The sequence below is a fragment of the Centruroides vittatus genome, unplaced genomic scaffold (assembly GCF_030686945.1).
Source record: "Centruroides vittatus isolate TY-2023 unplaced genomic scaffold, ASM3068694v2 scaffold_1431, whole genome shotgun sequence".
NCBI lineage: Eukaryota > Metazoa > Arthropoda > Arachnida > Scorpiones > Buthidae > Centruroides > Centruroides vittatus.
The window spans coordinates 1,121,480-1,138,209 of NW_027122678.1; the positions used below are offsets into that span (position 1 = coordinate 1,121,480).

At 27.3% G+C, this 16,730-nt stretch overlaps 1 protein-coding gene across 1 annotated transcript in view; it reads right to left on the minus strand.

The window, feature by feature from the left end:
• LOC136986999 (ubiquitin-conjugating enzyme E2 A) overlaps positions 1-16,730 on the minus strand; it is a 49,420-nt gene that overhangs the window by 18,589 nt on the left and 14,101 nt on the right. The window contains exon 2 of the mRNA XM_067284634.1: positions 10,498-10,578. Coding sequence (XP_067140735.1) covers positions 10,498-10,578 — 81 coding nt within the window. The remainder of the gene's footprint in view (positions 1-10,497; positions 10,579-16,730) is intronic.

Below are 16,730 nucleotides of genomic sequence, written 5' to 3' on the forward strand. Positions count from 1 at the left end.
CAAAGCCAGAAAAGGTTGCTTATCACTGCTATACTTAATATAAGAATCCGGCCAAAAATCTTATTACTTATTACTAAATCTCATTATCAACCTAAAACCAACTGTCAACAATAACAGGGGACATGATATCAAAAATTCAGATAATTTGAATTACAGCTTTTAGCTCTTGGTGGTTCTGGGAAGTTTGTTGATAAGATTTAAATCTGAGACTCAAAAGAATAGATAATTGAAAATCAAGGAAACAATTGAAACACCTCCTGCAAATGACAGAAAAATTGTGTACTTCATAAATCATTGTGGACTTGAATAAATTATAGAATAATGTAAAAGCCATAATACAACAGGAAATATTTGAAATAAATAAAATCATCAAAATTAATCCAGAATCCTCTCCATCAGTTTTAATTATCATTTCATTATAATATTGTTGATAAGCATTCTCATATTTAGAATATGTATGTACTGTACTGTACATACTGTTTTTTTTTTTTTATTGTATGTATGTGCTGTATGTTTTAATTTTATCAATTTTAATAAACAAAGTTTCAGAATAAACTGTAAATGAATGCATTATCTTTTGTTTCAATTGTATTTACCCTTCCAAATAGATATATTTTTAATACTCATTTCAAGACAGTATTTTCAATAATTCTCAAATAAAATAAATGTTCATGACTAGAGTTTCTCATTTCCCGGTCTTTTGCTTGTCCCGGGATTCCAGGATAAAAGTGAACTGTTTCCCAGGATCCCAGGATAGAATTAATTATTTTTAAGATATACAAAATATCTTGAAATCAAATAATATAATTATTTTTTTATTTTTTAAAGTAATTTAATACGTTCTGCAACCTCCAAAATCATATTAATAATGCTGTGTAATAATGCTGCTATATATTAAAAATTACCCTTGAATTAAGTAGAAATTTACACAAATAGAAAAAAATTTATTAAAGTTTGCTGGAAACTGCATATAACAACAACAAAATGCTTTTAATTGAGTTAAAAATTTAAAGAATAAAATGAACTTAGATCAAACTTCTAAGTTAGAAGGTAATTTTCAATATTTAAATAAAACATAATACAAATTATTATTGTAAATTTTTATAAGATTTTAAAAAGCAAAGATGGTCAATATTCCGATCACTCAATTCTGATTCTCATTTTAGTAATGAAAAGTCCTGCTACTGAGAATGCCCTTTCCGATTTCAATTGATATGAGTGGAATTGTGTTTAATGCATTTTAAGAGAAGACAGATGTTGTGTTTTTCACCTGTAGCCTGGAAGATTTCTAGTTCGTTTTCGAGATTGTAGTACTTCTTTTGCTTTCTAGTATTCTTGATTTGTCTTCCTTGGTTGTGGCTGCTTTAATAGAGGCATCGAGCTTATATCCTGATAATTCAGCAGTTCGTTTGGCTTTAATAATCAGGTTTATGAAGAAAAACTTCATACTTGCAGACTTCGTACTCGTTTTTATCCTTGTCCAATTTGCACACCTGGCGTTACGCAGTTATTGAAGCTACTGGGCATGGTTAAAAATTAAGACAGCATAAGCACAATTATTCCATATATTACAGGTTCTTACAAGTAAAGAATTTTCAGAGTCCTGTACAAATAGGCTACGTATTGATTATTGACAATCTGTGACATGCCATAATGAGGTGAAATTTAAAAAAAAACTAATAAGTAGGTTTAAGATTAATAAATACAAATGTATTCTGACAGTTTATGAGTTAATTATACTTTCTATTTGCAAAATTTCCTCAACTTTAACACAAAATAAGAAAAAAGTGAACTTTTAAGAAAAATTCCAGGTTAAAAAAACAGCCGGGATCCCATTTGAGAAACCCTATTCAAGACTGTATTTACATAAAATTTTTCTATTGCAAAATTAGACAATAAAATTTTATGAATCATCTATATATATAAAAACAAATGTATGGCTGTCTGTCTGTGTGATTGTCCTTCATGCATTACCACACCATTTATCCGATTGCCATGAAACTTCGGGAAGTTGTTTAATACATTCCCGCAAAGGTTTCTGGCATATGTGAAGACCACCATTTCTCCCCTTTCAAAAATATATTTATATATGGATTAAGGCTTTCATGTCCAACAGATGGCGCTAACTTCCGACGACTTAAGTTTGCTTTTCTGTGAGGCATTATGCTTTTCTGTGAGAATGGACTAAAGCAGATCATTTTCTATCTATCTATATAAATAAAATATAACGTTCGTTTGTTCCTACCGATTCCTTTGAAATTTTGACACAACGTTGCATTCGAATACGCACGTGTTTTTATATAATATACATGTCGAAATTCCCCCTACTGGGGGGAGATGGACGGGATTAAGGCTTACCGTGAAGAACTCGGCTTCTATTACACTATTTTACATGCAGTTTTTTGCATTTTTAATTGCGTTTTAATAGGTTACGTCAACAGAATATACACTAAAAAGGGATTTTTCGATATTTCCTTGCGGGGAGAGGGACAGGATTAAGGCTTACTGTGAAGAACTCAGCTTTTATTATACTATTTTAGATGCAATTTTGATTGTGTTTTAATAGGGTACGTCAAGAGAATGTACACTAAGAAGGGATTTTTTGAAATTCTTCCCACGGGGGAAGTGTTATACATTTATAATAGATACATTTTGAGCCACAACAATGCATGGCCGGATCAGCTAGTTAGATAATAATTTAGATATTTCATTTAAAGCAACACTGCAACAGCTTTTTGTAAAATAAAAAATTGGTATTTCTTTATCAAAAATTCAGTTATAATTTTATCTGTTAAAATATATCACAATCAAATTCTCAGATAGTAATACATCTTTATATTAAATAAACATGTCAGAAAAATAAACTAATAATGAAAAGCAATTATTTTATTGTGACATTGTCACAATGCTGGGCTGCAATTTTTAATCATATTTCTTAATTTATTTAATTTAAAATATATGCTTTCCACCTTCAAATTAATAGTGTCTTACCCCCTGTACATCATACTTTTCCTTTAGCAATCAAGTCATGCCAGTCATCTATCTAATTCCTTTCAGAGGAAATTTTTGAATTGAAATAACATTGACTTCTGGTTTGCATCAAAAGTTCACATATAGTTAATGGGGGCCTCCTCCCCTAAGGTTTCCATATCTGGTCTAGTCTTTTGTCTAACTCCATTCTCAAGATTAAGGAAAGACAGATAACAGTGGGAATTTATAGGTCTACAATTTTTTCAAATTGCAGCCAAATAATCTACAATATAAAGCTTTATTTCTTTCACATTAACATGAGATAGTATTTTATATTATTTAGTAAAAAAAATGGAATAACAAGATACCAAATAAATTTATAAAACTATATTATGACATGGATAGTAAAATTGCATTAATGCACACAACATCTAATTCAGAGTTATCCAGTATTTTATGAAGTGAGATTTATATTTTATGAGCTTCCTTAATGCTAAATGCATTTCAGAATGCATTTCTTATCAAGCGTTTGAGTAATAATTCCTTAATTTTATGCAAAAAATGTCTTAATCACTTTTTCATTCTTTAAACAATTTAAATAATAATCAATTTGAAATACAGTAGAGACTTGTTAATCAGAATCCCGGTAATTGGAATCACCAGTAATCGGCACGATTTTCAGTTGGACTGTGTCCTGCTGAATCGAACGTTTTTGATACTAAATTTACTTCTAAAGTATAATTTTCATGTTTTTTATATTCTTCAATATATTTATTTTGTTTGTACAAAATAAAGAAATAATTTTTAACGATACGATAGCCTCGATTATTATTATAAAAATTTTCGTTAGGCTTAAAAACGACGAAAATTCAACACGAGGCGACATGCAACGGAGAAAAATTCAACACGAAGCGACACGCAACGGAGAAAAATTTGAACATCGGACAGGTTAATATATTTATTCGTACATAATCGGTAATCGAAACAAATCACTAATCTGAACAACCCTAGTCCCCAATTGATTCCGATTTTCGGTTCTCTACTGTATTTAAGTAACGTCTCAAAAAGTTGCGTGTGTAAAGAAAAGATAAAAACAATTTAATGGATATGAAAATTTTTCCAACAAAAACATCAAAATATTCTGTTTATCATTATTAAAGTAAGATTTTGATATAATTTCAATATTACTCTTGCAAATACTATTAAATTATTTTTGGTGATGCCATGTAGATTCCCTAGATATACAGAAGTAGCACTTTCAAGTACTACCAAGTTTAATTCTTTCTAATATATAGCATTTATAGTTTCTAGATCAAAATTAATTTATATACTTTATTCAACAAAAATGCAAAAGTCTTTTCTAATGTAAAGTAATATTATTCCAAATATTCACTGAATAGAGTAGTAACAACTGGGCTAAGTAAGTTACAGTGGATTCACAGCTCACAAGAATATCATCTCATGCATATTTTTGTTTCATTCTTACATAAAACAAGTCTATCATTTTACCAATAATTTTCTGTTGTTATCATCATCATCCAGACATCAATTTTATTTTTAGATTTGATTTTGCTTGTCATATGCCCATTGCAAACTGTTGAACATCTGTTGTCTTCTATTAAATTTCAAGTATACTAAACATACATGTAATAATAAACTCTATTATTTCAATTATCTTAGCTATCTATGAGTTGATAAATTAGTAACTTCATTCTGTGATCTGCAAACCAGCATGTCATAAATTTAATTGATTATTTACATCTACTTATGTATTACATTACTTCAGGTCAGATCACTTGAGGGATTTACAGTAGGACATTTAAAATCACACACTGACATACTTTGTGTTGCTTATGTAAACAAAATTTCTGATAATCTTACATTCAAGAATGAAAGTTGAATTGCTCTAGAGACAACTCATAAGTAAATAGACATTAAATGTCTGAAAAATACATTGTCATATTTGAAATGAGTCTTCTTCCAAAATTCTCTGGTAGGCTGATGAACAAAGTATGCACTCTGTTCATGGATGATGGAGCTCCTTGTCACACTACCAGAAAAGACCCAGAACAGGCTTGCAACACAAAGCATCTGCAAGTTTCCATGGGCTAGTCATTGCCTGAAACAAATCCCATCAAACATATCTGGAATCTGCTGGATCATGAGGTGCAACAACATTCACAAGAACCCATTTCCCTCAGAGAACTTTTAAACTGTTTGTGTGCCGAATGGGCCAACATTCCAAGGTCAAGATAGCAGAACTCACTGATTCCAAACACAACTGAGTTAAGGCTTCGAAGAAAGCAAGTGGTGGAGCAAGTTGGTTTTAATATGCATATGTGGCATTTATATCACATGGACACTCTAAAATAAAACACAATGTCTGAATATAAGGGAGTCTATTTACTTATAAATTGTCTCCATATAAGAAAATCCAATAATGACTACAATCTCAAAGAAAACATTAAATATAGGCCTATTTTAAATTTAAAAATTATGAAGACATTTTCATTTTCTTCATAATTTTCAAATTTTTGCCAATCACAAATTAAATTATTGATAATATATATAAATCAAAGTAGCTATTTTAATTTATTTAATAAAGAATCATATTCAATTTTAGTTTTCTACGATTTGAATATCCCAAAAAACAACATTATCTGTGTTTCAATTTTTAATTACCGTATTTATGTGCATATAAGACAATCTCACATATAGGACGAGGTGAGACTTTAAAGATCAAAATAAAGAAAATTAGATTTATTAATACAATTCTAATTTTACGTAAATGCACACATTGTCCCGCAAAAATTATTGGCATTTTAAACTTTAAGGAAAAATTGACAACATAATTTGTTCATGTAGAGCTGAACAATCCAGAACTTTTTTTGACTATTCTTAACAGTCGAATCCACTCTCTGTCAATTACACTTACAGGTTTCTCCGAATCTCTGATTTCCAAATAATCATCTGTTTTCACCTGGGAATAAATTTAAACTTATATTGGGCTCCCACGCAATTTTGGAATTTTAAAAGCTTTGCTTTTCCTATTGCTATTCATCATTAGTCTTGACAATACACAACAACAATTCAAATGACCCAAATAAAATACTTTTGTTTTTAAACACCGTAGGGTGAGCATTCGGTAAAAAATGTGAATACACAGTTCACAAAAATTATTGCAAAACACAAAGAATCCTTCGCTTGCACGTATAAGATGACTAAGCAGCGAAAAATGTTTTTTAAGCAGTGAAAAATGAATAAAAACCTTGTCTTATATGCGAGTAAATATGGTAATTTTATTTAATAGTCAACACTGTGTAGTATCTTCATTTAATTTTCATATTCAAGATACCGATTTCAAAAATAATTTCCATTTCACTGTAATAAAAACCGACATACTATAATTTCCTTTTAATCTATAATAGTATAATTTTAAGTATTTAAATACTGGACCAACAATCTGTCATAAAATTAGTTATAAATCATTTTGGATGAATATATTTAGCTCCCAGTTTTTTGAACTGATATCACAATCTTTTGCCAAAATTTTATAAATATTGTTCGATAATCTAATAACGGTAGCAATTGGCATGTTTACTAATCTAAGCTCATTTTACTTTACTTTTTTAACTGTAACATCTTAAAAACTTTTACTAGTCAAAATTGTTTTTGTTTTGATATTGCAATTGAATTCTCTTATAATAATTTATAGGGTCATCAACCTATGGACTGCAAAAAGTATTTATCCGGCTCATTTAGCTTGTGTGAAAACAAGCAAGTGGACATGTTTTATCATCAATATTTGAACTAGTTCAAAACCTATAAAAAGTCATTTGCTGTAAATGATTTTTATAAAAACCTATTTAAAGAAGACTGTTTTTTTTTTTTTTATTTTACCAATCTCTGCCAGAAGAGAATTCTAAAAGTCTTAAAAAGTTTGCATGGAAACATTTTCTATTTTTGCTTCTACATACCTTTGCAACCAACTTTCTTTGAAACTGAAATATAGTTCTCCTCCACTAACTCAGACTAACAGGGAAGAAGGTTATCCGAGTTAGTGGGGTGTTTTCTCCGACAACATGGCAGAAAGCAAGAACATGGATATGTTACAGAAATTTATTACAATCAGCTCTAGACAGAAGTATTACAGAGTGGTTAGTAAATTACACTTAAATTTATTATTACAGAAAATGAGCTCAAAATATTTCATGACAGTAGTCTTTATCAACTGCAATAATATAATGTGCTGTATTGAAGATGTTTATTAATTATAATTTTCCTATTGTCAAATAATTTTTAAATTACTGTACAATTTTTTTTAAAATTTGTTAAAATGGTAGGAGATTTAGTGTATATCAAATCAAAATATCAAACATCACTGTCCAACAAAAATGTAAAAATTTTAACATTGAGTGCCACGGAATTTATCCAAAATTTTGATGACAATCTTTTGAAAAATTAATTACAAATTTCACATTAATTTAGGTTTGTTTTTGCTAAGAAATTTAAAAAATATATATTAATCTTTAACTATATCTTCCATATCTTAACCTCCAGATTTATCTCTAAGAGTTCAAATGGCTCTTCTCAGAAAAAGGTTGAAGACAACTGGTTTATATTCTTGTAATAATTTATGAAGAGAACAAATGAATAAGTGCACCTAAACATATGTCTATCTTGTGTAATGATATTATCTAAAAATTTTTAGATCCTTTATTTACCAGTCAGATATATTATATATATATATATATATCTGACTGGATATAATATCTATACATACATACATACATATCTTTATATATTTCAACCATCAAAAATTCTTAATTTAAATACAGTACTAATTTTTAAGTTTTGTAGCTTTTATTCTTTGCTCCATATTTAATATAAATTACTTTGAAAATATTAAAATATTTAATTGTTCATATTTTTATTTTTACTGGCATAATGTTTCTATATAAAATTGTTTTATTATTTAAATTTTTACACATTCCTATAAATGCAAATAATAGTAAGAAAATAAAAACAGCAATTTTATGTAATGTAACGTTAAGTTTTTCATACCACTTGCAACATTGAGTTTTTGCCTAAACTGATTCAAAAATTTCTGATTTTTCTTTAACACATTTTTATACAGAAATATTTATTTACTTATGAAAATAAAATATTTTATTATTATCTGTTTCTTTGTGCATACAAACACAAATATATATATTCTGCTATGAGCTTACATGTACAATTATTACTTTAATTTTATTTCTAAGCATTAAAACCAATGAAATTTATATTAATATTTTTATTTACCATATGTTCCAATAAAATTTTATCATACTATAACAAAATTTAAATGTTAAAATTGTTTCCAATAAAAGAAATCTGACTATAAATAACTGTTTTTGACCTTCTTGTGAGAAATGACATCTAAGCAGTAGCATTGAAGGCCAAATAGCAAAAATATCCACTCCCAATTAAAAATCAAAGCCATCTAAACCTGTGCATCTTTCTTAACAGGTATTTCTAAGAATGTATATTATTCAAATTGGAAAAATTGCATCAAAATAAATAATCAACTTATTATATAAATGTATCAAGTTTCAATTTTAAAATATATTCAAATAAATCAGTGAAACGTAAATATAAGATATATTTGAATGTTAGTAAATTAATGAAAGGTATAATAATTTCAGTTTTAAATATGATATTATCTAGTAAAACAAAACTATTTTGCATAAAATTTTGTCTTAGATTATTATAAAATATTGTTTATAAAAAATAAACTTTATGTAGGAAAATAGATAAAACGCTAATAAAATTTTAAGAGTATGTATTAAATGCTATGCAATAATTACTTTTATTATGTATCAAGTTCAATATAAAAATTCTTCTTTGACAAAAAAAGAAAGAATAATTACTATTGTTTTTTGTCAACTGTGTTGGAAGGGTTCTGATTTAGACTGTTAAAAAAAAAAAAAAAAAAAAATATATCCATTGAGAATCTCCTAATAATACACCCTTGATGCAATCAATGACATGGGAATCATATAAACTTTAAAGACAGTATATTGCAAGAATCCATGAATCCTTGCTGCAAATAATATCTAAAAAGAAAACATATCTATCATAATAACTGTTAAAAATTTAAAAATTATTCCAGAAAAATAAATTTTTAAAGTCAAGTAAGTATTTAGTAAGTACTTTTGCTTATTCAATTAATGATTGCAAGTAAAATTTGAGAGAAATTAAGTAAATCGTTTAAGATAAAAACTGATAATAAAGTGAAAAACTACCAATTGACAGAAATGTTACTGGGCAAAAAAGCTAAATAAACTGTTTCGATTTTATGATCTGATCTCATCTTGTATAAAAAAACAAAGTCCAAAATGTCTATGTTGATACTGAAATAATGTGTTTCAAAATTTAAAAACTGGCAGTGATATTAATGGATGCAAGTCTCACAACATTTCTACAAACTTTCTTCTATAAATGATCAAGATCATACTTGCAATATAAAAAATTATTTTTGGTTAAATATATAAAAATATAAAAGTACAAATAAAAATATCAATCAAGAATTTATTTACAAAAAAGTAAAATATGTTTGTATGGTATGAAATTACAGTTACCATCTTAAAATTTGATTTCATTTTATTAAAGTTAATATGTAGCTCCAATATAATAAAAATTATTTATATTCATGATTTTCTCCTCAAAAATAATCAGTGAAAATTTACATATGTTACTAAAATTTTACACATATGTACTGTACACGTGTATATATGTGATGCAATCTATGAAAAAAATAGTATATTTCACTGTAGAGCAAAACATTCAATCTAAACAAGGTTAAAACTGTTGATTTTTAGGTTTCAATTGTTACTAAAAACATTTTGCAATGTTTGGCTATAAACGTCCTCTTATATATGTAGGAGTAGTGATAGAAATATATAACTAGAAATAACAATAATCTTCCAGCGTTCAGCAAAATCTTCCAACCGTCTTCAAACAGTCTGATGAATGGAACAATGGTGTTCTCACCTTCATAACGTTCTTTTCATGCCGTCACCAATTGTTATCTTCCCTCACTTCTGTCTCTTGCATGTTCTGCCATGTCTCCACACCCCTCATCTATTGTCTCAATGGTGTCGGAATGTCATTCGTCCGACCCCCACATTGTCTCTCTCTCTCTCTCTCTCTCTCCTGTTCTCCTCATCTCCCCTGCAACCCCTTGTTTATTGTCTTAACAGTTTAGGAATGTTGCACGTCTAAACCCCATATATATTCCTCGGTCTGTAGAATAGATATACTCAAAAATGAAAATTAAGTTAATTTAAGGTATCTTTTTATAGATTGCATCACATCTGCAAAACAATTTTTAAACTTTCATATTGTAAATTTTGTTTCAAAGCATTCTACTATTTATTCCTAATGAAAGAAAATTATATGCAAAGTCATTATTGAAATGTAAATAAATCAATCATATAAAATAATGAAAACTTAAAATTTTCAAATTCAGAATTATGTATTTACCCAAATATAACAGCATTCCATATCATAATATTATTATCTGTAGGAGCACCACTAACACCAGCAGGAGGATCTTCTTGCAATCTATAAAATATATTTCAAAGTTTAATTAACATTTATTGAAAAACTTAAATTAAAAATTTTAAATTCAATACATGATAAATTTTGATTTTGAAGTTTAAAGTAATGTGACTGAAAATTATTACATCACACAGTAAAATCTTGTAGCTATAAACCCATTTCATGGATTTCTCATATCCAGATTAATTTTCCTCATATTCACAAATAGATAAGTATTTCAAATAAATTTAATTTGTCATGTGCAATTAATCCATTACATTCTAATGAATACTTAATTCTCATATTTTTAAATTATTTTTATTCTGAAGTAAATAAAGTTTAAAAAGATTTATCATCAGTAAGTTTGGATTTTTAGTTCATTATTTACAAATATAATTTGCAAATTTATTGCAATTAATTCCAAATTTGAAAGACTTCTTCCAGAAAATGATTTTAAGCAAAGTATACCTAGAAAATATACTTTGCTTAAGATCATTAAAATCTTTGAAATAACTGAAATAGAAAAATATCATAAATATATATATATTAACTTTTAAAAATAATCCTTGTGCAAATATTAATTTTATATAAACAAATGTCTTATTAATATGCAAAGTTATTCAGAATTAATGAAATGCTAACATATTACCTATCAGGAAAAATCAAGGTCAATTCAACAGTTATGCTTTCAACCAGAAAAATAATTGTCTGCCTTTGAAATATCAGACATTTTAATGTGAATAAAATAATAATGACTACATATGTACTGTATCCTTAAATGATCAAAGTGATTTACATAATAAAGATTCAAAAAAATGAAAATTTACAGGAACTCGTGATTATCTTCCTCACCAGTTCTATTGAAATTAAAGTCTTGTTGATAAATATAAATAAACTATATCCTTCTAATCAAATAGTAAAGTTCATAAAATAATGAAAAATAATTCCGAAACTTAAAAATAAATAAATAAAACATATTATACAATTGATATATTCTCTAACCATCGTGTTATATGAAACAAAACTTTTTTTTATGAGGAAAAAACACTGTTTTTGTAATTTATTTGGATATTAAATGATCATTTAATTCTGTTATCTTCAGTACTTTACTTAAAATTTTGTGTAATGACTTTGATATAAACCCAATCTTTATTGCTTGGTTGAACAATCATCTTTTGTTGAGAACATGTAAAGCAAACATTAAGGACCTTTTTTAATACGTTTTTCTTGGGAATTGACATGTTTAGATAAACTTCAGTTTGCTTTAATAATAGTTGCATATGTTGTTGACAAAACATTGATCAATAGCAATTATAACTTGTTACAAATTTAATTACCTTTCAAAAATGCAATTGCTACTTCAATGCTGAAAAATCAATATCTATGTTTTTTTCATTACTCTCAAATCTTCCTGAACCTACTTTTTTCATTAATATCATCATTATTTCATTTGTTGAATCTGTAAATTATCTAGGAATAATTTTCAATTCTAGGCTAAATTTTAAATTTCAAATCAAAGAAATTTCAAATTAAAGGTTTATCAAATTAAACATGAAATACTGTGACTATTTTGTAGGTCAATTTCATATAAACCCATTCTTCATAAATTTTCAATCATTCATAGACTTTGGTCTAATGGTCATCTGCCATCTTGCTTAATCAAGTGGTGAAGAAACTTGAAAAAGTTTATTTACAGTTAGACAGATTTACTAACCTAACTTTTACAAATTCTGGTAAATTTGCTAATGAAAGGCTGGGCTTCCTTGAATTTTTAAATAATATTTATTTCAATAGATTATTATTAATTTTTTTTATTAGTCTTTTGCAAATGTAATTGGTTTTCAAGTATACTTTGTCACAATAATGTATCATGTTTAATCATCCAAAAGATACCAGCTTTGTGTATCTCAGCATTCCTTTATTATAGCCGTGGCATCACTGAATGGATCCAAGGATTTAGTATACTCTGATTTTTCTTACTTTAAAAATGTGTAAAAAGGTTTGTATAATTACTAATCTTGTTATGTTATTTTTCTTGTTCTCAGATTGTTTTGGTCCTATTGTTGTGTGAGAGGTACTATTTTCTTCTCTCTGGACTGTGTTTATATTATATATTCTTATAAAACAAATAAAATTACTATTTAGAAAATGGATCTACTGGAATTTTCCAATTTACCTAAACGTTCACAAATTTGTGTCAATAATAATAATCTGTAAATTTATTTTTTTGGTTTTTGGAAAATGAATTGTCAGTCTGTCACAATTTCAATTGTTTAAGAAGTTATATTCTGATATCAATGATACACCCACAAAAAATTTAAATTCTAACAACGTAACAAGAAGCTCCCAATTTTGATGAAACATTTTTACCCTGATCATATGTTTGAACTGTCATCTCTGATTAGATCTAAAAATTTTGATGGTATTGTTAATTTTTGCACTTTGAAAACAGTAATAAACAAACTATAAAGTTATATACAAAAACTACTCAAAAATTAGTAATCAACATGTCAGAAACAACTAAAAGAACCATTGATAGCTTTGATAATAAACAAAGACAAGGGCAACTATACAAAGGTAGTTTACAATATAAATTTAACACACACCCTATTCACTTTTATAATTTTGATAAATACAAAAATATTTATTTTACTGAATAAATCTGATCCAAGGTATGTTTCTTCCCAGTGAGTAATATACTATCCCACTTGTTTTATACACCTTTATATGAATTTTTCTTCTATATTCAAATGTTTTATTTTTCCATCCCTTTTCTTATATTTCATTTAATCTAAAATATAAACTAAAACATTAGATAAAAGAATGCAATAAAATAAAAAGCAATCTGGGAGATTATCATAATCTATTCCTGTTTTATGCAAAAATTATAATACATGTAGAGAGTATTATTTTCATACTTCCATCATTTACAGCATGTAAAATTCTACTTTAACTTTGACTATATAAATTACAAATTTATTCATGTAATTCTTTAATAGTGATCTGTTAAACTGTCAAACTGATCAATTGTGTATGTTAAATGAAAAGAATGAAGCAGCAGTTCTATCAAAATACCAATATAAATTTAACTGAAAAATTTTATATAAGTTAAATCAGCAAATAGAATAAATCACTTAGAACACCAATTTTCCTATTGTTTACATTCAGATTGGAATTCTGATAAAAATTTTACAAAGAATTTCAAAACAGTGATTTAAAAGTTGTACAAAAGATTAAATGATAAAATTTCTAACCTAAAATGTTATCTAATCATTTTAAAAGTATATGAACTACAGAGTGTCCAAAAAGTTACCATGCAGTGAAAAATTTTTACTGATATTAAAGTTATACATATGGTATTGCATACAACACCTGTAAGTTGTATGCAACACCATGTGCATAACTTAAATATCATTAAAAATTTCTCACTGCATAGTAACTTTTTGGACACACTGTATATAACATCCTCTATTATTCAATATAATCCTTATATAGAATTTTATCTTGATAACTTTAACCAGACTGTCAAAACATTTCTATTGTTAGCAGAATATATATTATTTTTATAGTTTAACATATAATTAATTATATTTATAGACCTTTTTTAATGTTCCTAAAACAAAATGTGAAAAGTATAGAAAAAGTTTACCATCAAATAATTGTTACCCATATATCTGTTTTATTATTATTTACAAAATCATCCACCTTCAAATTCAACACATACAAAGCACAATAAATATATGAGAAAGAATTTCAACAAACAACATAATCAAATTTTAAATATGAACATTAGGCCTGTAGAAGAAATCTTTAAATAGTAAAAACAATTTGAAAGTAAATAAGAGTACTTAAAAAGTAACTAAAATTATTAATATACTATTAAAACTGTTTAAATATATTTTATTCTAATTTAAATATACTTATATTTAATATTTTGACCTGAATTTTCTAAACTTACAATAAAGTAAATACTTTGAGAGTTCTCACAGAGTAAGAGCTCTGTGTTTCAGATATTAGAACACAAATATTTTAACCTTCTAAAAAAATTTTGAAATATCTACCATCAATACTGTCCAAAACCAAAATCCAGCATACAAAATACAGAGCTGACATTTTCGTCTGTGTTAAACAGATATTGTCAGGCTAAGTGATCCTACAGCTGTTAAAACAATAGGGGATTACCATACATATGTCAGCAGGGAGGTGGCATAAGAAAGAGAGGGAAGGGGCAAAGAATACAAAGTTTACAGTTCGTAGAACATCTTTGATGCAGGGGGAAGGAATCCACATTGCAAAAGTTAATGGCCATATTTTTTTAGCTGGCATTTCAAGAACATTACTATTGGACAACAGACAATCTCTGCAGTTTGATCACCCACAAATGCTAGAAGAAATTGTTTTCAAAACCTAATTTTGTTCACTGTTTGGATAACAGAACTCTGTAATGAATGCAAATTTGAAGAAACAAGCTGATTTATATTTAAAATTTTTATTTTGTGCATCCATAGTTGCAAAAACTCATTGGCTTTCTACCTGCATTTATATAATAAAAAAAGTGATAAAAATAAAAAAACTAAATTATAAACAGCATTCATGCCTAACAAACTTAAACAAAGTTTTCATTAGAGGGCACTCTAAATACAATAAAGTCCTCTCAAGTAAAAATAAATATAAAACATTGCCGACGGTATTACATTTAATTGTATAAACATAAAATTGCAACGTTTTAACAAAAATACTTGTTTACGTTCTACATTTTATTGCGGAGGCAGTAGCCTCTAAAGAAAGGTCGCCTCCGTGTTTGTGAAATTGTGGACTGTCAACTGGAGCGAATGACGGATGAAGAACGTAAACAAGTATTTTTGTTAAAATGTTGCAATTTTATATTTATACAATTAAGTAATAAAGTCCATTCAAAATAGATTTCACCTTAGTGTAGTTCAATTGTTACAATTAACCAGTGACATAATCTAACCAAACACTAATATTTACATGTTTCTGTTCGTCCCTTTGTCAAATGACCTTTGATCTCTGAAAAGATTTGAACAACATTTAAGTACCTTCAGATGCAGAAATGAATATCTAAGTCAACAACACTTAATGGAACATCATTTTTTCCTTCTTCATCTACTCTCAACTTCTTCAATTAGGTGTCATTTTATTCAAAAGAAATTATGCCAGTCCTGACCAAAATTTTACAATAATCTTTCCATTAATAATATTAAAATTTAAAAATTTTTTTTTAATTTAAGAAATGTCTAAAAATATGTTTAATTTAATTTTAAAAATTATGAATGAATGTCAATTCAAGAAATTTTTTCAGAATTGTTTTTATACCAGATGGGGTAAATTCAGTAGCTGAAATGGCAAAGAAAGATACCACAACAGGAAGGGCAAAATTGCACACAGTTTTGTTTCTATTTACCTTAAATAAAATTAAATAGTAAAATAGATACAAGATAGCACATTAAATAAACTCCATAACAATGTATAAAATATAAATGTAATTCTTTCATTATATCTTAACAAATTGGAAATAGATTTCATTTTAATGTATTCAGCATATATAGATAGGACAATTATACAAATCACATAAATGTTAAATAAAATATTTAACTAAAAGATTTAATGAGTATACCATTACCAAGGGAGGTTAAGCATCCTGGAATTTCAGAAAATTCTAAAACATTGTGTGCCAATAGAGACTCTGCACAGACTAACAAGTAAGATACAGTTGCTAAACTCACAGATGCCAAGAACACCACAATGAATGGTCACAGAGAAAGTTAAGGCTATGACACATTAGGTGATTTTTGTAAGAGACATGTCACCAAACATCTCCCAGGCAGTGAGAGAACAGTTGTTGAAGTATCACTGACTTTTGAGAGAGAAAAGTCTTCCTGTCGCTTGCTGTAACCAATGATTACATGTAGATTTATCAGGTGAGTATAGCTCTTATAACTCATAAAAATGAAGGATAGTGGCTCATGGATACTTGATAGGACATGACATTTAATTCATTAATTTGTTCATATTGAATCTGTAAGCTGGAACTACCATAAAACATAGAAAATTCACAGCTTTCTCACACTTTCCAGCAGTAATAGCTTAATAAACAAATGTTTTCAGCCACATTCAGGTGCCTGCGTCAGGTTAAGCTTATAAGAAATTGAACA